Raw genomic sequence first — 24,282 nt, 5'->3', positions numbered from 1 at the left:
GAGAGAGAGAGAGAGAGAGAGAGAGAGAGAGAGAGAGAGAGAGATGCAGAATCCAAAGCAGGCTCCAGGCTCTGAGCTGTCAGCACAGAGCCTGACGCAGGGCTTGAGCTCATGAACCATGAGATCATGACCTGAGCTGAAATCTGACGCTTACCGATTGAACTACCTAGGCACCCCTGTTGGGAGATTTTTGATTACTGTTTCAATTTCTTTGCTGGTTATGGGTTGTTCACATTTTCTATTTCTTTCTGTTTCAGTTTTGGTAGTTTGAATGTTTCTAGGAAGTTACCCATTTCTTCCAGATTGCCCAGTGTGTTGGCATATAATTTTTCATAATATTCTGTTATAATTTTTTGTATTTTTGTAGTGTTGGTTATGATCTCTCCTTTTTCATTCATAATTTTATTTAATTGAGTCCTTTCTCGTTTCTTTTTGATAAGTCTGGCTAAGGGTTTATCAATTAATTTTATTTATTGTTTCAAGAATTTAAAACAGTGTTTCATTGATCTTATTCTGTTGTGTTTTTTTTCTATATTTTTATTTCTCCTTTAATCTTTATTATCTGTCTTCTTCTGCTGTCTTTAGGTTTTATTTGCAGTTCCTTTTTTGTCTCCTTTAGGTGTAAGGTTAGGTTGTGTATTTGGGATCTTTCTGAAATGCTTTTTGAGATAGGCCTGAATTTCAATATATTTTCCTTTTAGGACTGCCTTTGCTGCATCCCAAAGGGTTTGTACTGTTGTTTATTCATTTTCATTTGCTTCCATGTATTTTTTAAATTTCTTCTTTAATTGCCTGGTTAACATTCATTCATTAGTAGAATATTCTTCAACGTTTATTTATTTTTTTGGGGACAGAGAGAGACAGAGCATGAATGGGGGAGGGGCAGAGAGAGAGGGAGACACAGAATCGGAAACAGGCTCCAGGCTCTGAGCCATCAGCCCAGAGCCCGACGCGGGGCTCGAACTCACGGACCGCGAGATCGTGACCTGGCTGAAGTCGGACGCTTAACCGACTGCGCCACCCAGGCGCCCCAGTAGAATATTCTTTAACTTCCATGTATTTGAGGGCTTTCCAAATTTTTTGTAGTGGTTGACTTCAAGTTTCATTGCTTTGTGATCTGAAAACATGCATGGTATGATCTTACATCTTTTTATACTTGTTGAGGACTGATTTGTGACCCAGTTTGTGATCTGTTCTGGAGCATGTTTCATGTGTTCTCGAAAAGCATGTATATTCTGCTGCTTTAGGATGAAGCGTTCTGAAAGTATCTGTTAAGTCCTGGTCCAATATGTCATTCAAAGGCATCGTTTCATTGTTGATTTTCTGCTTAGATGATCTGTCCATTGCTGTAAATAGGGTGTTATCATCTGTTAGTATTATTGTATTGTTAATGAGTTTCTTTATGCTTGTGATGAATTGATTTATATAGTTTCTTCCAAGTAGGGGGCATGAATATTTATAATTGTTAGGTCATCTTGATGGAGAGAGCCCATAGTTAGGATATAATTCCTTTCTTTATCTTTTGTTACAGTCTTTGGTTTAAAATCTAGTTTGTCTGGTAGTAGTGTGGCTACTCTGGCTCCTCCAGTAGCATGATAGATGGTTCTCCATCCACTCACTTTCCATCTGGAGGTTTTTTTTAATCTCAAATGAGTCTCTTGTAGGCAGTATATAGATGGATCTTGTTTTGTTGTTGTTGTTGTTTTGGTTTTGTTTGTTTTTGTTTTAATCAATTCTGATAGTCTGTGTCTTTTGATTGGAGCATTTAGTCCATTTACATTCAGAGTGATTATTGTAAGATATGAATTAAGTGCTATTGTGTTGCCTGTAGAGTTGGTGTATCTGGTGATGCTCTCTGATCCTTTCTAGTCTTTTTTTTTCTCCTCTCTACTTAAGGAGTCCCCCTTAAAATTTCTTGCAGGGCTTGTTTAGTGGTCACAAACTCCTTTAGTTTTTGGTTGTCTGGGAAACTCTTTACCTTCTATTCTGAATGACAGCCTTGCTGGATAAAGAATTCTTGGCTGCATATTTCCCTCATTCAGCATGTTGAATATATCCTGCTACTTCCTTCTGCCCTCCCAAGTTTCTGTGGACAGATCTTCTGTGAACCTCCTCTGTCTTTCCCTTGTAGGTTAAGGACATTTTTTTTCTCTTGCTGCTTTCAAGATTCTATCCTTGTCCATGTATTTTGTGCATTTGACTATGATATACTTTAGCGATGGTCAGCTTTGGTTGACTTTAATAGAAGTTCTCTGTGCTTTTTGGTTTTTGATGTCTGTGTCTTCCCCAGATTAGGAATGTTTTCAGCTATAATTGTTTGAGTAAACTTTCTGCTCCCTTTTTACTCTTTTTATCTTCTGGGACTCCTATGATAAAAATGTTATTACATTTTAATAAGTCGCTGAATTCCCTACATCTGTCTTCACGATCCATGATTTTTATTTCCCTCTTCTTTTCAGCTTCATTATTTTCAGTAATTTTATCTTCTATATCACTAGTTTGCTCCTCTGCCTCATCCATCCTCATTTTCATGGCGTCTATTGGGGTTTGCATCTTGGTTGTAGTATTTTTTCATTTCCATCTGACTACCTGACTAGATTTTAGTTCTTTTATCTCTGCAGAGTGGGATTCTCTGGTATCTTTTATGCTTTTTTCAAGCCCAGCTAGTATCCTTGTAATCATTGTTCTAAGTTCTTGCTTAGACATCTTACTTATATCTGTATTGATTAAATCTCTGGCTGTGAGTTCTACCTCCTGTTCTTTTGGGGCGAATTTCCCCATCTTGTAATTTTGTCCAGAAAAGAAAAGAAGAAAGAAAAAAACAATAAACAACAAAAACCAAAAGAACAAAACAGAACAAAACCGAAAAATCTAGATCCTGGGTATATTTTGGTCTGCTTAAAAGAATCTAGACCTTAAAATAAAATAAAATAAAATAAGCGAACAAAAAAATATAAACATATATATAAAAATAAAAGTAACTGAAAAATGAATTAAAAAAATAAGAAAATAAATGTAAGTAATAAAAAAATAAAGAATAAAAGTAATCAGAAAGTTAGATCCTATTTCCCCTAGAGCTGAAATTTTGTGGCACTCTTTGGTCAGCAGACTTGATGCTAGCAAGGGGCTTGTGCTTCTTTTCTGGGGGAAGGGCTTGCTGCACTGACTCAGGCTGACTTGTTTCAGTGGAAATGCATCTCCAAGGGGTAGAGGGCGGGGCTTGCTACAAGTAATTGGTTCGGGTTTCACTAGGTGGTGCTGTTTTGCTCCCTGAAGTCTTTCAGTGCTGATGGGCTGGATGAATTTGGCAACACTCCCCCAGCCCCACTGCTGAAAGATCACACCCCCCAGTCTTCACAGACCCTCATGGAAGAGCAATCAGTCACCCCTCTTGTGTCCCCAGTTTCTGTTAGAACCCTGCATTCACCCTGCAGGTATCCAGGCTTTTTTATCCCAGGCATGCAACTGAGTTTCGCATCCCTCACTCTCTGCTCCTCTCCCACTAATGCTTTTTTTTCTCTCTCTCTCTCTCTCAAAAATAGATACACATTTAAGAAATTTTTTTAAAAAAAGCTCTAAATTTTAGGGACTCCCATGGAGAAGACCCACTCTGTTCCTCTGGGGGAGGGTCTCCTGGGCTTTTGCTGGCACCTCCTACATACCAGAAGGTTGTCACTTTTTTACTTGTAAACTTGCAGTTTTTGTTCTCTTAGACCTCTGATTGATTTCTTGGGTGTTCAGAATGATTTGACAACTATCTTGCTGTGTATGAGGGGTGAGACAAGCTAGGGTCTCCCTACTCCTTCGCCATCTTAACTGCCCCCTCCATCCACTTACTTTTTTTTTTTTTTTTAATGTTTTATTTATTTTTAAGACAGAGAGACAGAGCATGAGTGGGGAGGGGCAAAGAGAGAGGGAGACACAGAATCTGAAGCAGGCTCCAGGCTCTGAGCGGTCAGCACAGAGCCTGACGCAGGGCTCGAACTCACGAACTGTGAGATCATGACTTGAGCTGAAGTTGGATGCTTGACCAGCTGAGCCACCCAGGCGCCCCATCCATCCATTTACTTTTAATCTATGTATATCTTTATATCAAAAGTAGGTTTCTTATTGAAAAAATATGGTTGGGTCTTATTTTTTAACCTACTCTGACAATGTCTTTTAATTGGTTCATTTAGACCATTGATGTTCAAAGAGATTGTTGAAATAATTGGATTAATATATAACATATTTGCTACTGTTTTCTATTTGTTTCTTTTATTCTTTGTTCTTGTTTTTGTCTTTCACTCATTTTGCCATTTGTGATTTTAATGGAACATTCGGTTGAGAAAATTATTCCATTTTTTCTCCTTTCTCAGCATATCAGTTATACTTTTTAAAAAAACTTTATTTAGTGGTTGCTCTAGAGTTTCAAATGTACATTTACAACTAATACAAGTCCATTTTCAAATAACACAATACCTCTTCATGGATAGTGTACCTTATAATAACAAAATAATTGAATTCTTCTATCTCGTATTATTTTTTATATATAAGCACTCTGAAGCATATATTACCTATTCATTCATAAACATACATAATTAAATGCATTGATGCCATTATTATTATGTTTTTGAGAGGGGGAGGGGCAGGGGATGAGGGAGATAGATAGTCTTAAGCAGGCTACACGCCCAGTGTGGAGCCAAATGTGGGGCCTGATCTCATGACTGTTAGATCTGGACCCGAGTTGAAATCAAGAGTCAGATACTTAATTGGCTGAGCTACCCAGGCACTCTGGTGCTATTATTATTTTAAATGAACTTAGCTGTTAAATGAATTATGAGTAAGAAACATAAGAGTTTTTGTTTTATCTTTACTTACTGCTTCTTCGATGCTCTTCCTTTATATAGATCTGAACTTCCCAGCTATATTGTTTTCCTTCTCTTTTAAAAACTTCTTTTAATAACATTTCCTGCAAGGCAGGTCTCTGGCAACAGATTTTCTCTATTTTTCTTTGAGAAAGTTTGTATTTTTTCTTCCATTTTGGTAGATAATTTCACAGGGTACAGAATTCTAACTTGGTGGTGTTTTTTCAACCCTTAATATTTCATTCTACTCTTGCTCGCATGGTTGCTGAAAAGTCAGATGTAATTCTTGTCTCTGTTCCTTTGTAAGTAAGGTTTTTTTTCTCTGTATTTCTTCAGGATATTTTAGTTTATCTTTGTTTTTTTTTAGTTTGAAAGTGATATACCTAAAGTAGGTAAAAACATTTTTATTTTGGTATTTATCCTACTTTATGCTCTCTGAGCTTCCTGGATCTTTGGCTTGATATCTGATACTAATTTGAGGAAATTTTCCGTCATTATTATTTCAAATGTTTCTTTTGTTCCTTTCTTTTTTCTCCTGATAATACCTGTTATGTATATATTACACCTTTTGTTGTCCCAGAATCCTTGTTTTTCAGTTCTTGTTCCCTCTGCCTTTCAGTTTGGGAGGGTTCTATTGATTTATCTCTGAAGCTCAGAGTTTCTTTCCTCATCAGTGTAACATTTACTAACAAGTCCATCAAAGGCATTCTTTGCTTCTGTTATAATTTTTTTTTATTGATGGCATTTTTTTTTTCTGGTTCATTCTTTGGAATCCCATCTTTGTACTTGCACTGCCCATTTGTCCTTGCATGTTATGTATATAATCTGTTAAGAGTCTTTAGCATATTAATCATAGTTACTTTATTTTATTTAAAAATTTTAAAAAGCATTTTTATTTATTTTTGAGAGAGAGCAAGATAGAGTGAGAGCAGGGGAGGGACAGAGAGAGAGGGAGATAAAGAATACGAAGCAGGCTGTCAACACAGAGCCTGACGGGGGGCTCGAATCCACAATCCATGATACCATGACCTGAGCTGAAGTTGGATGGTTAACCAACTGAGCCACCCAAGCACCCCTTTCCGTGTGTGTGTGTGTGTGTGTGTGTGTGTGTGTGTGTGTTCGTTCTTCAATTTCTTTGGTAAGCTTTCTATAGTTTTCAGTGTATAGGTATTTCACCTCTTTGGTTAGGTTTATTCCTAGGTATTTTATGGTTTTTGGTGTAATTGTAAATGGGATCAATTCCTTGATTTCTCTTTCTGTTGTTTCATTATTGGTGTATAGGAATGCAACTGATTTCTGTGCATTGATTTTATATCCTGCAACTTTGCTGAATTCATGGATCTGTTCTAGGAGGTTTTTGGTGGAATCTTTCGGGTTTTCCATATAGAGTATCATGTCATCTACGAAGAGTGAGTTTGACTTCCTCCTTGCCAATTTGGATGCCTTTTATTTCTTTGTGTTGTCTGATTGCTGAGGCTAGGACTTCCAGTACTATGTTGAATAAGAGTGGTGAAAGTGGACATCCCTGTCATGTTCCTGACTTTAGTGGGAAAGCTCTCAGTTTTTCTCCATTGAGGATGGTATTAGTGGTGGGTCTTTCAAATATGGCTTTTATGATCTTGAGGTATGATCCTTCTGTCCCTACTTTCTTGAAGGTTTTTATTAAGAAAGGATACTGTATTTTGTCAAATGCTTTCTTTGTGTCTATTGAGAGGATCACATGGTTCTTGTCCTTTCCTTTATTGATGTGATGTATTACATTGATTGTTTTGTGAATATTGAACCAGCCCTGCATCCCAGGTATAAATCCCACTTGATAATTGTGAATAATTCTTTTAATGTACTAACAAATTGTTAGATCTTCTTGGTGGGTAGACCCCTTAATTATGATCTAATGCCCTTATTCATCTCCTGTTACTGTCTTTAGTATAAAATCTAGATTGTCTGATATAAGTATGGCTACTCCAGCTTTCTTTTGGCGACCATTAGCATGATAGATGGTTCTCCATCCCCTTACTTTCAATCTCAAGTTGTCTTTATGTCTCTTATAAACATCATATAGATGGATCTTGTTTTCTTATCCATTCGGTTGCCCTCTGTCTTTTGATTGGAATGTTTAGTCCATTGACATACTGAAAGATGTGAATTTATTACCATTATATTGCTTGTAGGGTTGGTTTCTTGTGGCGTTCCCTGGTCCTTTCTAGTCTTGCTTTTGGTCTTTTTTGTTTTGTTTTTTTTCGTGTTTTCTTCCCTCAGAGAGTCCCCCTTAAAATTTCTTGCAGGGCTGGTAAGTGGTCATGAACTCCTTTAGTTTTTGTTTGGGAAAGTTTGAATCTCTCCTTCTATTTTGAATGACAGCCTTGCTGGATAAAGAATTCTTGGCTGCATATTTTTCCGATTCAGCACATTGAATGTATCCTGCTACTCCTTTCTGGCTGGCCAAGTTTCTATGGATATGTCTGTTGCAAACCTTATCTGTCTTCCCTTGTAGGTTAAGGACTGTTTTTTCCTTGCTGCTTTCATGATTCTCTCCTTGCCTGAGTATTTTATGAATTTGACTGTGATAATGCTTTGTTGATGGTTGCTTTTGTTGAATCTAATGGGAGTTCTCTGTGCTTCCTGGATTTTGATGTCTGTGCCTTTCCCCGGGTTAGGAAAGTTTTCTGCTATGATTTGCTCACAAAAACCTTCTATTCCCTTTTCTCTCTCTTCATCTTCTGGGACCCTATGACTTGGATGTTACTCATTTTTAATGAGTCACTGAGTTCTCTAATTCTTATATCATGCTCTTTTGCCTTAGTCTCCCTCTTTTTTTCTGCTTCATTATTTTCCATAAATTTGTTCTCTATGTTGCTGACTTGCTACTCTGTGTCAGCCATCCTTGCTGCCGTGGCAGCCATTCGAGATTGCATCTCATTTGTAGTGTTTTTTAACTTCATCCTGACTAGATTTTACTTCTTTCATCTCCTCAGAAAGGGATTCTATGATTTTTTTCAAGCCCCAGCTATTATTTTTATTATCATGATTCTAAATTCTGGTTAAGATATCTTGCTTGTATCTGTGTTAAGTCGCTGGCTGTTTTTTCTTTTGGGGTGAATTCCTTCATTTCATCAGTTTGGAGGAAGAAAAAATTAATAAAATAAAAATATAAAAATTAAAAAATTAAAAACAAAAAAATCAAATAAAGGATGCAAGATCTTAGGTGCGTTTTGGTCTGGTTGTTGAAAGAAGTTTGATAGAATAGAGAGAAAAGGGAAAGAAAATAAAAAATAGTTTGAAAATTTAAAGAAATGAATATAGGAAAATAGAATAAAATGAAATGATAAAAATAAAATAGAATTTGAAAAATTTAACAAATAAAGGGGTGCCTGGGTGACTCAGTTGGTTAAGCATCTGACTTCGGGTCAGGTCATGATCTCGTAGTTCCTGAGTTTGAGCCCTGCATCGGACTCTGTGCTGACAGCTCAGAGCCTGGAGCCTGCTTCAAATTCTTTGTCTCCCTCTCTCTGCCCCTTCCCTGCTTGTGCTCTGTCTCTCATAATTTTTTTTTAAGGTTTATTTATTTTTCAGAGACAGACAGAGTGTGAGTGGGGGAGGGGCAGAGAGATAGGGAAACACAGAATCCGAAGCAGGCTCCGGGGCTCTGAGCTGTCAGCACAGAGCCCGACTGGGGCCCAAACCCACGGATGGCGAGATCATCACCTGAGCTGAAGTCGGATGCTTAACCGACTGAGCCATCCAGGCGCCCCATCTCATAAATAAACATTAAAAATAAATAAATAAAAAATTAAGAAGTAAAAAATGTAGTAGAAAAAAATTAAAGAAAATCTTCTTTGTAAAAATGGAAAATAAAAATAAATTCTTTCTTTCTGTATTTAAGAATAAAAAACAAATGAAAAAGAAAAACTGAATAGATGAACCAGCGAACAGAATGAAACATGAATGAAATTACATCAAACTTCCCTTATAAGTCAAACAATGAAGCTCTTTATAGTCTGTAAACTATGCAGGCAGAGCGACTTGTGGTGTTCTTCTAGAGCATGCTTGGCCCTGTTGGGCGGGGCTTGGTGTAATAGCTCCGTTCTCCACTAAAAGGTGCTGCTTAGTTTCCTGGTGGATTGTTATGGCTTGTGTAGGCGTGTATGCACATGGGTAGAAGGGGTGAAAATGGCCATTACCCAGCTACCCAGTCTCCAGTATCAAAACTCTGTGCTTTCGCCGACAGGCAGTCAAGCATCCCTCCTTTGTCTCTAGCTTGGGTCCACTCCCTGCTTCTACACAGTCTGTGATCTACACAGCCTGCCAGGTGGCACCTCTCTCCCGAGTCATGTCTCAGTGGGGCTGTGTTTCCAAACCCCTCACTTCTGAGGGCTCTGAAGCTTTGACCCACTCAGACCCCCTGAGGGAGGGTCTTGCTGAGCAATGGCTGGGTGCGGCCCGCCTCCAGGAATGTTTGGGTGACTGTGCTGCAGGTGTCCAGAGATCGTGGCCAGGTGCCAGCCCGCCCCAGAACAATTTCGTGCGGTTGTATGGCAGCGGCATTCCAGGGGTTACGGTGGATCACAACACGCTTCTGGCACCAGGCTTCACCCTTAACGTCCTTGTTCCAACACCAGTGAACGTGGCTGCTCTCTGGGGTCTGCCGGGCCCTTTTGCCTGTGGGGAGGCCACACGGCCTCTAGCAGATGTCCTTCCAGCAGGGGAACTGCCTCTCCCCGTGTGGCCTGTGGACCCCCCAGATCTTTCTGTCTGCGCCTGGGGATTCCCCCTTCCCACCAGAGCTCTGGCAGGTGTCGAGCTGCAGAGTTTCGGACTCTGCGTTCCCCTGTTTGTAGCATCTTAATGTTAAGAACTTAAGCCCTCGCCCTTTTCCTTTCTCCCTTTTTCCTCAGTCCCTTGAGGCTCTTTCCAGTCTTTCTCTTTCTCTGCAGCTGTTTTCAAGGGGGGAATGCTTTTCCTGTACTCTCCCCCCCGTCTCCGTCCTCTCTCTGCAAGCAAAAACACTTCCCTGCCCTCTGCGGCTTTTCTCTCCATGCTGCGTGCCGCGTACCTGCTGAGTTCTGTGGTTCAAGTTGTGCTGATTGTTGTGTTAATCCTCAAATCCGTTTTCTGGGTGTGCAAGATTGGTTGGTGTTGATCTAGCTGCGTTTCAGGGACAAGAGAGCCAAAAACACCTTCCATGCAGCTCTGCCGTCTTGGCCCCTCCTGGGTGCCGTTTAAATCCTATGAAGAATGTTTATATTTTTGCCTTGACAGGCCGTTGACCCCCTGGTTAGTTTCCACCTGTCATCAGTGGGCTGTGGTTCCAATGTCAGTTTAGTTTTAAAAGCCTTTGTGGTGCTATTCATATCTGCCCTACATGTATGCTATTCACTGGTGAATCTGGGTCCTAGGTGGAGGTTTATCTGTTAGTTTAGATCTCAAGGTCTCTGGGACGCTGAAGAGGATAGGATCAGGGTCATGCATCTTTAGCTTAGGTGTGAGCCTGAGAGTTAATAAAGAGCTTTCAGGGTTGGCTTTTCTTCCATGACGCTCTTTGGTACTTTCGAGTTCCCTGGCTTCTAGTTTTGGTTGGTTAGCTGGTATTTTAGTTTTCCTGTTTGGATGTCCATTTATGCAGTCTTCCTATGTCCAGGGCCATGCACTGGTAGGACAGAGAGCAAAGAAAGCAGTGGAATTTGGCCTCCCTCTGCTGAAGCCCAGATCTTCTGAATAGGCAAAAGTTCTCCCTCAGAGTGTTGCTTCCTGTGTGCTGCTGTGCTCAAGCACTGGCATGTGAGAGAATGAAAGAATGAAAGAGAAAATCAAATAGTGCAAAATCTCTACTGTCTGTGTGTCTTAGGAACTTTCTTTCCTGTGTGTTAAGCCTGAGCACGAGGGCTCTCCTGGATTTCTTCGTCTGAACTCCAGTGCTTATTTCCAGGTTTTGGTGAACTGAGTCCAGGATGGGAGATGCCAGAGGGCAAAAAATGACAAACATACTCTCACTTGGTACATCAAATTCTGGTCTTCTTCCTTAATCCTCCTGCTACGTTTTACTCTTCAGCATCTTCATATGGCTGCTGCTTGCATTTGTCAAGAGTTTATAGCTGTTTTCAGTGGGAAGGACTACATACGGCGTGTTACTGCATTTTAACTGGAACTGAACTCTACATTAGGTGGAAGTAATTTTTCTCTCATATGAATAATTCTTGGCATATGAAGTTTATTTTTCTTTTGTTGCCAGTGACAGTATACGAAGTGCACGTGGCAACAGGTGAGCTTTGGAACGCTGGAACAGTAGCAAATGTCTACATTTCTGTCTATGGGGAAAAGGGAGATTCAGGATCCAGACAACTGTTTCGATCAAAGAGCTCCTTCAGTTTTTTAAGAGGACAAGTAAGTGATAAAGTCCTTTGATTTTTTTTTTTACATGTGGTAAAAAATAAATAAAAGTTACCATCTTAACTGTTCTTAAGTTCACAGTTCACTAGTAGTAAATGTATTCACATTGTTGCACAGTAGGTCTCCAGAAAAGTTTTCATCCTGTAGAACTGAAACTCTGTACTCATTAAACAATTCCATATTTATCCTTCCCCTCAGCCCTTGGAAACCACCATTCTAATTTCTGTTTCTATAAATTTGACTACTGTAGATATCTCAAATAATTGGAATCATAAAGTAATTTTTTTTTTCTTTTTCGTTTTAGGAGTAGAATGTAGTTTGTGCTCATCATTGGTGCTCATCACAACAAGTGCCCTCCTTAATTCTCATCCTCCATTTAGCCAATTTCCCCCACCAATCTCCCCTCAACACTGTTTGTTCTCTATAGTTAAGAGTCTCTTATGGTTTGCCTTCCTCTCTCCCTTTTTTTCTTCCCCTATAGTCATCTGTTTTGTTTCTTAATTCTGTGTATGAGTGAGATCATATGATATTTGTCTTTCTTTGACTGACTCGTTTTGCTTGGTATAATATACTATACCTCCATCCACGTTGCTGCAAATGGCAAGATTTGCAAATAGCAAGAATAGAAATCCCAGAAATGGGTCCACAACTGTATGGTCAACTAATCTTCGACAAACCAGAAAGGAATATCCGATGGAAGAAAGACAGTCTCTTCAACCAGTGGTGCCGGGAGAACTAGACAGCAACATGCAGAAGAATGAACCTGGACCACTTTCTCACACCATACACAAAAATATATTCAAAATTGATGAAAGACGTAAACGTGAGACAGGAAACTATCAAAATCCAGGCAGCAGTTGACCTCGGCCAGAGCAACTTCTTACTAGACATGCCGCCGAAGGCAAGGGAAACAAAAGCAAACGCAAACTATTGGAACTTCACCAAGGTAAAAAGCTTCTGCACAGTGAATGGAACAATCAATAAAACTAAAAGGCAGCCTACGGAATGGGAGAAGGTATTTGCAAAATACATATCTGATAAGGGGTTAGTATCCATCATCTGTAAAGAAGTTACCAAACTCGACACCCAAAAAACAAATAATACAGGTAAGAAATAGGCAGAAGACAAACGGATGCTTTTCCAAAGAAGACATCCAGATGGTAATAGACACATGCAAAGATGCTCAACATTGCTCGTCATCAGGGAAATACAAATCAAAACCATGATGAGATACCACCTCACACTTGTCAGAATGACTACAGTTAACAACACAGAAAGCAACAGATGTTGGCAAGAATGTGGCGAAAGGGGAACCGTCTTGCACTGTTGGTAGGAATGCAACCTGATGCAGCCACTCTGGAAAACAGTATGGAGGTTTCTGAAAATTTTTAAAATGGAAGTACCCTGAGACTCCGCAATTGTACTATTAGGTATTTACCAAAAGGATACAAAAGTACTTATCCGAAGGGGTATATACACCCCAATGTTTATGGACGCATTATCAACAATAGCCAGACTATGGAGAGAGACCAAATATCCATCAACTGATGGACACGTGTATATGATGGAGTATTATTCAGCCATCAAAAAGAATGAAATCTTGCCATTTGTAATGACGTGGATGGAGTTGTCAATATATTATGCTAAGTGAAACAAGTCTTTCAGAGAAAGACAAATATCATATGATTTTACTCGTATGTAAAATTTGTTAACTAACTAGAATTTAAATAAAAACTTGAAATAAACTTTCAGAGATCTTTCTTTCTTTGTTTGGTTTCTGGAATTTGTTTTGTTCTTTTGACTGGGCTATGTTTCCCTCTTTACATGCCCTGTGACCTTTTCTTGAGATTTGGCATTTGAAAAACTATCTTACCTAGTCTTAATGGACTGCATTGTGAAGGGAAGACCCTCACCCATGAGCCTGGCTAAATTTCCAGGGACTCTCATGCTTTTTTGGACTGTATCTTTTTTGGGCTTGTTTACATGTTTTTAACTCTTAATTTTCCTAGGCTGCTTGCTCCCTTTTCTCCTCCTGTGCTCATGTTCTCTTGCACTCCATCCTGCTATCCTTCACAACCTTTGTAGCTCTGACATGCCACAGTACTCTTCTCTGTTTTCATTGACTTCCAAAGTCTGCTGCCATTAGTACTTGAGTTAAGTGAGAGAGAATCGGTTCTCTGGGCAGCCCTCAGGGAAGCCAGAGTTTTGTATGCTTTGTCTACTCTTTTGTTTCTGTCCCAAGAGGATACAGGGTATGGAAGGTTTCTGCCCTGTTATAATGCACTATGCCAAGTAAGGGGAAGGCTATGAGCATGCAAGAAGTCACAAACTTCCCTACCTCTTTTGATAGAGTCCCTTTTTTATTATGCATTGGAGTGGGTACTGAAGCTTCCCATCTGGTGTCCACAATTTGCACAGAAGTATTCTAGCCCATATGTTATTGTTAAAATGGTATCTCCATTGGGGAGGGAGGGCTTGGTTTTCTCTAGCCCCTCATCTTGGTGAAGTCATTTCCTATTGTCTGATTTTTAAATCTACTTTTATAACGTTAAATGAGGTTTACTGTTAGATAACAACTTTCTCAGAGAATGACTTCTAAGGATAAAGTAAAATTTTAGTGTGAAAATATTTCAGTATGTATAACTTACTATCTAATGAAAACGTTATTTTTTTTGTTTCTGGGTTATTTTCAACTGATATGCTGCATCATATATTTTTCTTGCATTTTAACCTATATATAATTATCTTAGATTTTATCAAAAGAACTCTGTACTCCTTACTTGTATCCATGTTCTGAATATGTAAACCTTTAGAGCACAAACATGAATAATTTTTATTGTAGCAGCCCATTGGGACTTCAGATACATGTTACAGATTTCCAATAATATTTGTATCAATATCCTAAAATCACTGTAGAAACATTATATTTGTCAATGGTCCATAAACATTGCTTAAAAAATTCCATCCTGGGACAGGTAAGAGTTGGTTGTATTCAAAGGAATGACAACTTTTAGTATATTTTATAATTATTACTTTTATATTATTATTATTTGAAACCTGTATTTGTAGAGAGTTCCCAAATTTGTGTTTTCCTAATGAAATATTGGCAACAAAAAGACGTGTGGGGGATAGGTTCTACAAGTTAATATTGTTTTATCTTTAAATAGTTAAATTAGATTTGTGTGTTTACTAACTGCACCTGATTCTTTTCACAATTTTTAGTGTATCTTAATTTATAATCTTGTAACAAATCAGACTCATAGTCCAGATATAGTTATCCTTTTTTGATTTGTTACAGACTGACACCTTCTCCCTAGAAGCTGTGCACCTTGGGGATCTATATAAGATTGTCATAGGCCATGATGGACTTGGCCCGGGTAAGAGCTTACATTAGTAGGTATGTAAGGTTTGATTCCTTTCTAGTCACGTACAACTCTGTGCAAATTTGGATAATAATTGTAGGAAACTTATAATAAATTCATCTTTAAGTATTGGCTATCTGAAATTAAAGTATTGAACCCAAATGTTCTTTAAATTTTAAGTAGGTGTGCCTTTTTTTTAATGCCATAGGCTTGTCCAAGTGGATGCTCTGCCTAGAATGCTGGAAGGAGTGATGCATGAATGGTGGCAGAATGTGGGACTCACGTACTGTGGCACGTGGCCGCATTCTAGCTCTGGGATGGTACTTGTGGGCCGAGCAGCGGTGCCTGCCGGCAGTGACAGTCCATGGGGTGCCAGCATTAGTGCCAGCAGGCGCATGTCACCTGTTGAGGCTGCGTCGGTAGCAGGTTCTCAGCTGTGTTTTCCGCTGCCACTTTGCTCAGGCTTCTTCCTCCGTCTTCCCGTCAGTTCTGTGAGATGACCTGCATCTTCCCAATAAGTACGTTTTCTGTTGCTGTGAATAAAGAGAACCATAAGACAAAGGGAGTCTTTACCAAAAGATAGGAGTACTAAAGTGTGCATACCACAAAAAGGATCAGAAATTAAAAAGCATCAAATAAGAGGGTAAACTCTTTTACTAAAAGGTAGCAATGCATGATTTTCAAAGTGTCTAGACAAAGTTTTCTTACGAATATGCTGAAAGTGTGTTTAAATAATCAGTGAGAGAATCAGCAAGGTGAAAAAGCTGGTTCAAAGGAGGTTGCCTGAAACTGAAACATCATTCATATAGTCTGTGAAAACAAAAAGAACGGTGAATAAGATTGATAAATTAAAAATGCGGCTAAGGTTCTCAGACAGTAAAAACATATCTGTAGTGTTGTCTTCTCTCCTGGATGTAATTTGTTTATATTTTGACAAGACTCAAATCTTTTGCGGTTTATTTTCTTTCAGTTGATGATTAATTTTATAATCCGGGCCCAGCCCATAGTCAACACTGTGTTGTAGCATCACACTTCTGCCAGGACTCAGATGGCTCCAAGGCCGATTTGTTAGGCTGTGCCCTAGAACGACGTGAATAGGGCATGTTCGTGTGCCCAAGCTAACGCTTGCAGGCCAGCTGATCCAATTTTGTGAATATTTTTGGTGGATCTGCTCTGTGCAAAGTACTGTGCTGAATACTTTCTGTAGTAAATACAAGGGTGACCAACGTGGAATGCCTGCCCTTTAGTCTACCAAGAGCTAGCAAGATGATTTTAAATCCTAACAAGTTTGGGACAACACTTTGCTTCCTAATTCTAGTTGAAAGTCCTGTCTTTTTTTCCTCCAAATTCTGATTTTCTTAGTTTATCTAAATGGAATCTAAGTAACCGATATACCGTTGCTGTGACATAATGAAGAGAATATTAGAATGTTAGCCAGCAACGTAGATTTGAATTCGGGCCCTGTCATTTGTTGATTTTTTGATCTTGAGCGAATCACTTGACCCCTCTGAGTTTCCGTTCATCCTCTGTAAAATGAGATGAACACCTCATATGGTTATTGTGAGGATTCTGTGAGGTTGTTTATGAATGGCAAAGCAGTATACATTTGACAGTGAATTGTCAATAGATAGTCACTAGAATTTCTTAAATTACATTTTATTTCTTAATTTTATTTTTATTTTTTAAAGAAAAGTGTGGGGGGGCGCCTGGGTGGCGCAGTCGGTTGGGCGTCCGACTTCAGCCAGGTCACGATCTCGCGGTCCGTGAGTTCGAGCCCCGCGTCGGGCTCTGGGCTGATAGCTCAGAGCCTGGAGCCTGTTTCCGATTCTGTGTCTCCCTCTCTCTCTGCCCCTCCCCCGTTCATGCTCTGTCTCTCTCTGTCCCAAAAATAAATAAACGTTGAAAAAAAAAAATTAAAAAAAAAAAAAAAAGAAAAGTGTGGGATTTAATCTTTACAGGACAGTGCAGTATATGAGATTCCACACAAAAGTAAGAAGCCCACTAAGAGCAGAAGCTCCATGAGTTTGTACAGTTCAGAATTGTTCAAGTAGAGGTTCCACACTAAATAACAAAACAAGTTTACAAAGAGTTCTTCGTAGAGAAACACTAACAGACTTACTCCAAATATTTGTTGTGTACAACAAACAACTTTATGCTTCAGCTGTACGATTTAAAAGTTAAAGGTTCAGGAGCACCACCCCGATATTGGGATGGATAGTCTTCAGAGGTAGTTTCTGGTCCCATATTTTGATTTGAATCACATTTTAAATACCAATTCAATATGTTGTTTTGTAAGATCAGTCCATTTTCTTTCATTTCCGCATTTTCTGTATGTATATTGTAAGAAGGAAACTAAAAACTCCTCTTATAATCTTGCTCCTTTCACTCCTCTCCACCTCTTTATTTTTACGGTCAGCGGTATTTATCTAAGAGCACTTGTGGGAGTTGGTGGTGATGGAAATTGCTAGGCTAAAAAGGATTAGAAGTAGCCAGCATTTACCTCTTTACTACATTTGGCTACTTCCCTTGGATTCATTCAGCCAACCTTTCTCGAGTCTTTGGTACATGCAAATTGCTGTCCTTGTTTTAGGAATGGAAAAGTGTCTCCTCCATATGTCCATCTCCGTTCTACCACCTTGGATATTTGGCTGTATAGTGTGGTGCTAATTCTGTAGGAAAATAGAACTTCAGTATCTACCAAGTCCCTGACCGCAGGTGGTTAAGGTGTAGTTGTTACTGTATTTGTTTTTATTTAAATTTTAGTTAGTTAATGTACAGTGCTATATTGGTTTCAGGAGTGGAATTCACTGATTCAACACCCAGTGCTCATCACAGGTGCCCTCCTTAATACCCAGCACCCATCTAACCCATCCCTTCACGCGTCTCCCCTGCAGCAACCCTCATTTTGTTCTCTATGGTTAAGAGTCTGTTAGGGTTTGTTTCCCTTTCTTCTCTTCCCCCCACCCTTACCATATGTTCATCTGTTTTGTTTCTTAAATTCCACATATGAGTGAAGTCATATGGTATTTATCTTTCTCTGATTGATTTAACTGTTATTATTTATTTATGCTAAATAAAATATTTTGGCTCCATCCACATCATTACAAATGGCAAGATTTCATTCTTTTTGATGGATGAGTAATACTCCATTGCATTTATGTGTGTGAGTGCACATGCGCGCGCACACACACACACACACACATACACCCCACATATTCTTTATCCATTCGTTAGTCAGTGGACATTTAGGCTCTCTCCATAGTTTGGCTATTGTTGATAATGCTGCTGTAAACATTGGGATGCATGTACCCCTTCAAATCTATATTTTTGTATCCTTTGGGTAAATACCTAATAGTGCAATTGTCAGGTTGTAGGATATTCCCCTATTTTTAGTTTTTTGAGACACGTCCATACTGTTCTCCAGAGTGGCTGCATCAGTTTACATTCCCACCAGCAGTGCAAGAAGGTTCCCCTTTCTCTGCCTCCTCGCCAACATCTGTTGTTTCCTGTGTTGTTAATATTAGCCATTCTGACAGGTGTGAGATGGTATCTCATTGTGGTTTTGGTTTGTATTTCCCTGATGATGAGTGATGTGGAGCATATTTTCCGGTGTCTGTTCGCCTCAGGTCTTGATCTTGCGGTTCGTGAATTTGAGTCCCACGTTGGGCTTGTACTGTCAGTGCGCAGAGCCCACTTTGGATCCTTTGTCTCCCTCTTTCTGCCCCTCCCCTGCTCATGTTCTCTCTCTCAAAAGTAAACATGAATATTAAAAAAAAGAAAAGTGTCTATTCATGTCTTCTGCCCATTTCTTAACTGGGTTGTTTGTTTTTTGGGTGTTGAGTTCGATAAATTCTTTCTAGATTTTGGATCTGTATGATCAGATCAGATACGTCATTTGCAGGTATCTTCTCCCATTCCATAGGCTGCCATTTAGTTTTGTTGATTGTTTCCTTCACTGTGCAGAAGCTTTTTATCTTAATGAGGTCCTAGTAATCAGGTTTGTGACATGTCTAGTAAGAAATTTCTGTGCCAAGGACTAGGATTTTGATGCTCCTTTAGGATTTTGATGGTTTCCTGTTTCAGTTTATGTCTTTCATCCATTTTGAATATATTTTTGTATCTGATGGAAGAAAGTGGTCCAGTTTCATTCTTCTGCCTGTCACCATCCACTTTTACTAACACCATTTGTTGAAGAGACTGTCTTTTTTCTATTGGATATTTCCTGCTTTGTTGAAGATGACTAGACCATATAGTTGTGGGTCCATTTCTGGATTTTTTATTCTGTTCCATTGATCTAGGTGTCTGTGTGCCAAATCCATACTGTCTTGACTACAGCTTAAAAATACTGTTATTTTTAACTTACATCCGTTTTATAATTCAAGAAGTAATAACATGCTAAGGATACTTTCTGAAATAGTCTCAAACTACTATTTCACTATTGCTATTACAAATTTTGTCTCTCAGAAAGTCTTAATTAGAATCTCCTTCAGAGAATGATTTGTTTTAAAGAAATTTTTTTTAATGTTTATTTTTAAGAGGGAGAGACTGAGTGCAAGCAGGGGAGGGGCAGAAAGGGAGGGAGACACAGAATCCAAAGCAGACTCTAGGCTCTGAGCCATCAGCACGGAGCCTGACGCAGGGCTCAAACTTTGCCACGAACCATGAGATCATGACCTGAGCCGAAGTCTGGTGCTTACCTGACTGAGCCACCCAGATACCCCTAGAGTCCTTTGTTTTTAAGAGGTGAAGAACACTTAAGTTACTTAATAAATTCTAGTAGACTTATGTTGCAGTGAAATTTGGCAACACTTGTTGAGTAACTTGATAAAATACTGTTTCTTGTCATAATCAAGGGTGAAGATCTCACTGGTTAAAATTTACTAGTAATCAGATGGTCTCATAATTTTCTTAACTTCCAGTCCTTTGAATAACATCTCAGAGGGAGCCTCTGTAGAATAAAAAGATATTATTTGATTAAAAATGATGAAATTTTTCAAAAATGTGGTAGCATTTTGTAGCAGAGAGAAGTTTAACCACAGGAAGAAATGTTGGAAGGGTAACGCACCAAAACAGAGACATATTTGTTTAAGTACCCTACATTATGTGAATATAATTCTTCCTTCTGTTAAGACTGTAAACTACACTGTATGAATATGTGTATTGCATGTTTACAAACTGCTATGCTTCTTTATATGTGAGACTTAAGTTATCACAAAGCGTGTTGAAATTGTATTATGCTCTTTTGGGTGTGCAGCAGTAGGTTTTTTTTTTTTTAATTTTTTTTAATGTTTATTATTTAGTTTTTGAGAGAGACACAGAGTGCGAGTGGGGGGGGGGTGCAGAGAGAGAGGGAGACACAGAATCTGAAGCAGGCTCCAGGCTCTGAGCTGTCAGCACAGAGCCAGACGCGGGGCTGGGACCCACAAACTGTGAGATCGTGACCTGAACCAAAGTCGGATGCTTAACTGACTGAGCCACCCAGGTGCCCCATGGGTTTGCTTCTCTAACTTCCTAATCTCTGTGTAGTGGAAGCAACGCAATGTTTTTGAGGAAGTTGCTTAAGAAATTATCTAAAATGGATGGGTGAATTCTTTTTGAGGAAGTACAGGTGTGAGTTGGAGACAGTGCAATCTTCAGACTGCTGCAATCACGTGACTATCACAGTAACGTGAATCAAACGAATGTTTTGGGTTCCTAGTGCCTGTAAAAAGTATGTGGTCTTTTAAGTGTACAGCAGCATTATGTCTAAAAAATATGTGTACCTTAATTAAGCAATACTTGATTGCGAAAAAATGCTAGGTGTTATCTGAGCTTTCAGTGAGTTGTAATATTTTTTGCTGGTGTAGGGTCTTGTCTCAGTGTTGATGGCCGCTGACTAATCAGGCTGCTGATGAGGCTGCTGTTGATGGCTGCTGAAGGCTGGGGCAGCTATGACAATTGAAAAAAGTAAGACAAGGAAGTTTGCCACATCAGTTGACTCTGTCACAAATGATTTCTCTGTAGGATGCAGTGCTGTGAGATAGCATTTTACCCCCAGTAGAACTTCTTTCAAAATCGAAGCCAGTTCTTTCAAATCCTGTTGCTGCTTTATCAACTAACTTTATGTAATATTCTAAATCCTTGGTAGTCATTTCACCAGTCTTGACAGCATCCTCACCAGGAGTAGATTCCATCTCAAGAAACCACTTGCTTTGCTCATCCACAAAAAGCATCTCCTCATCTGTAAAAGTTTTGTCGTGATATTGCAACAGTTCAGTCTTGCCTTCAGGCTCTACTTCTAGTTCTAGTTCTCTTGCTCTTCCCACCACATCTGCATTTACTCCCTCCACTGAAGTCTTGAACGCCTCCTTCAAAGTCATCCACGAGGATTGGAATCAGTTTCTTCCAAACTCCTATTAATGCTGATATTTTGACCTCTTCCCATGAATTACAAGTGCTCTTAATGGCATCTAGAATGGTGAATCCTTTCCAGAAGGTTTCCCATTTACTTTGCCCAGATTTTCAGAGGAATCATTATCTATGGCAGCTAGAGCCTTAGGACATGTATTTTTAAAATAATAAAAATAAAAATGAGTAATTCCTTAACACTGTAAAACAATTTTTTAAAATTAAAAAAATGTGTTTAAAGAAAAAAATGTTATGATCATATCAATAAATGCATTAAAAATGATAAAAGTCAACATCTCAGAAACAAAAAGAATTGTTAGAAAACTGTAAGTTAAATGAAATATTCTTATTTTGATTAAAATAACATGCAAACGTGATTAAAATATATGCAAAACATGTAAAAAAAAATAAAGTAGTAAGACTTACAAGTTGAAATTGCCCCTTGGTTCATGGCTGCAGAATGGATGTTGTTTTAGCTGGCATGAAAACAACATTAATCTCATTGTACATCTCCATCAGGGCTCTTGGGTGACCAGGGACATTGCCAAGGGGCAGTAATATTTTCGAGGGAATCTTTTTCTGAGCAGTAGGTCTCAACAGTGGGGTTAAAAAAAAATTCCGTAAACCCTGTGACATACAAATGTGCTGTCATCCAGGCTTTGTTGTGCCATTTCTAGAGCACAGGTGGAATAGATTGAACACAATTGTGAAGGGCCCTAGAATTTTCAGAATGGTAAATGAGAATTTGCTTCAGCTTAAAGTCACCAGCCATATTAGCCCCTAACAGGAAAGTCAGCCTGCCCTTTGGAGCTCTGAGCCTGGCATTGACACCTCCTCTCTAGCTGTGAAAGTCCTAAATGGCATCTTCTTTCAGTATAACGCTGTTTGATCTGCACCGCAATCTCTGGTGTAGCCATCTTCATTGATGGTCTTAGCCTGGTCCTCTGTATAACTTGGTGCAGCTTTCGCATCACTACTTGCTGCTTCACCTCGCACTTCTGTGTCATGCCAACAGCTTCTTTCCTTAAACCTCATGCTTCAGACTCTGCTTCTGCAGCTTCCTCACCTCTCTCAGCTTCACAGAATTGAAGAGAGTTAGGATTAGGATTGCTCTGGATTAGGCTCTGCTTTAAGGGAATCTTGCGGCTGGTTTGATCTTCTTATCTAGACTACTAAAACTTTCTTCACGTAAGCCATAAGGCTCTTTGCTCTCTTATCTGTCATTTATGTGTTCACTGGAGTAACACTTGTAATGTCCTTCAAGAACTTTTCCTTTGCCTTCACAACTTGGCTGTTTGGCTGCAAGAGGCCTAGCTTTGAGCCTGTCTTGGCTTTGGACATACCTTCCTCACTAAGGTTAGTCATTTCTAGCTTTTGATTGAAAGTGAGAGATGCTGACTTTTCCTTTTATTTGAACACTTAGAGGCTGTTGTACAGTTATTCATTGGCCTAATTTCAGGGTTGTGTATCTCAGGGAATAGGGAGGCTGCCCAAGGAGAGGGAGAGAGATAGAGGAATGGTCAGTTGGTGGAACAGAACACACACCTTTATCAAATGTGTCATGTGATATGGGCATGGTTAATAGTACTCCAAAATAATTACAGTAAACGTAAAAAATCACTGATAAGATGTCACCGTAACAAATACAGTAATAATAAAAATTTGAAATATTGTGAGAATTATCAAAATGTTACACAGAGACAAAAAATGTGCAAAAACTGTTGGAAAAATGGTGCCAGGAGACTTGCCCAATGTGGGGTTGCCACAAACCTTTAATTTATAAAAAGCGTAGTATCTGTGAAACATAATAAAAAGTGAAGCATGGTAAAATGATGTATGTGTATAATGCTTAATATAGACAGTGTTTTCTTCTTTATTTTTTATTAATTTTTAATTTTTTATTTTAGAGAGAGTGAGAGTGTGAGCAAGGAAGAGGGGCAGAGGAAGAGAGACAGAGAAAGAGAGAACCTTAAGCAGGCTCCATGCTTAGCATGTAGCCTGACGTGGGGCTTGATCCCATGACCCTGGGATCATGACCCACGCTGAAATCAAGAGTGGGACATTCAACTAACTGAGCCACTCAGGCACCCACAGAACCTATGTGCAGTTAATGTGGAGATGTACTAATTAATACTTATTAAATTAATGGAGATACCTGAAAAAAATCTACTTTCACCACTTTTATTTAACAAGTATTAAAAGTCCTAGCCAGATCAACGAGGCAGGAAAATAAATAAAAGCCATCTAAATTGGAAAGGAAGAAATAAAATGTCATTATCTGCAGATAACATAATGCTATATATAGAAACCACAAAACACTCCACCAAAAATTTGTTAACTGATAAATTCAGTAAAGTTGCAGGATATGAAATCCATATATGAAATTCTGTTGCATTTCTGTACAACTAATAAGAAGCTTTCTGGCACACCTGGGTGGCTCAGTCGGTTAAGTGTCCGACTTCGGCTCAGGTCATGATCTCACAGTATGTGAGTTTGAGCCCTCAGTCGGGCTGTGTGCTGACAGTGTGGAACTTGCAGCTCACTTTGAGTTCTAGGTCTCCCTCTCTCTCCGCCCCTCCCCCGTCCCTGCTCACATTCTGTCTCTCTCAAATAAACATTAAAAAAAGAAGCTTTCAGAAAGGGAAATTAAAAAAAAATCTCATTTACATTTGCATCAAAAAGAATAAAATATCTAGGAATTAATTTGATCAATGAGGTGAAAGACCTGTGTGCTGAAAATCATAAGACATTGAAAGAAATTGAAGAGGACACAAATAAATGGAAAGATAGTCTATGTTCATGGAGGAAGAATTAATTGTCCATACTGTTAATGTTAAAATGTTCACACTATTCAAAACAGTCTACAGATTCAGTGCAATCTCTATGAAAATTACAATGGCATTTTTTACAGAGTAGAACAAAGAATCCTAAAGCTTGTTTGGAAGCATGAAAGACTCTGAATAGCCAAAGTAATCTTAAGAAAGAATAAAGAACCAAGTAATCTTGAGAAAGAACATCACACTTCCTGATTTTAAACTATAATACAAAACTCTAGTAATCAAAAAATTATGGTGTTGACATACATGAAACAGAATAGAGAGCCCAGCAATAAACCCACACTTATATGTTTAACTAATTTACAACAAAGGAGGCAAGAATGTACAATGTGGAAAGGATAGTTTCTTCAATAAATGGTTTTGGGAAAATTGGACTGCCACATGCAGAAGAATAAAACTACAGCACTGTTTTACACCCCCCACCAAAAGTTAACTCAAAATGGATTAAATACCTGAATGTAA

At 38.9% G+C, this 24,282-nt stretch overlaps 1 protein-coding gene across 1 annotated transcript in view; it reads left to right on the top strand.

The window, feature by feature from the left end:
• Window positions 1-24,282, top strand: part of LOC121038307 (uncharacterized) — a 133,857-nt gene that overhangs the window by 39,532 nt on the left and 70,043 nt on the right. The window contains exons 6-7 of the mRNA XM_040487845.1: window positions 11,077-11,228; window positions 14,533-14,611. Of these exons, the coding sequence (XP_040343779.1) occupies window positions 11,077-11,228; window positions 14,533-14,611 (231 nt within the window). The remainder of the gene's footprint in view (window positions 1-11,076; window positions 11,229-14,532; window positions 14,612-24,282) is intronic.

Source organism: Herpailurus yagouaroundi, unplaced genomic scaffold, assembly GCF_014898765.1.
Source record: "Herpailurus yagouaroundi ecotype Mexico unplaced genomic scaffold, PumYag 165, whole genome shotgun sequence".
In the NCBI taxonomy this organism is placed as follows: domain Eukaryota; kingdom Metazoa; phylum Chordata; class Mammalia; order Carnivora; family Felidae; genus Herpailurus; species Herpailurus yagouaroundi.
This window is presented reverse-complemented; position numbering and strand designations above follow the sequence as displayed.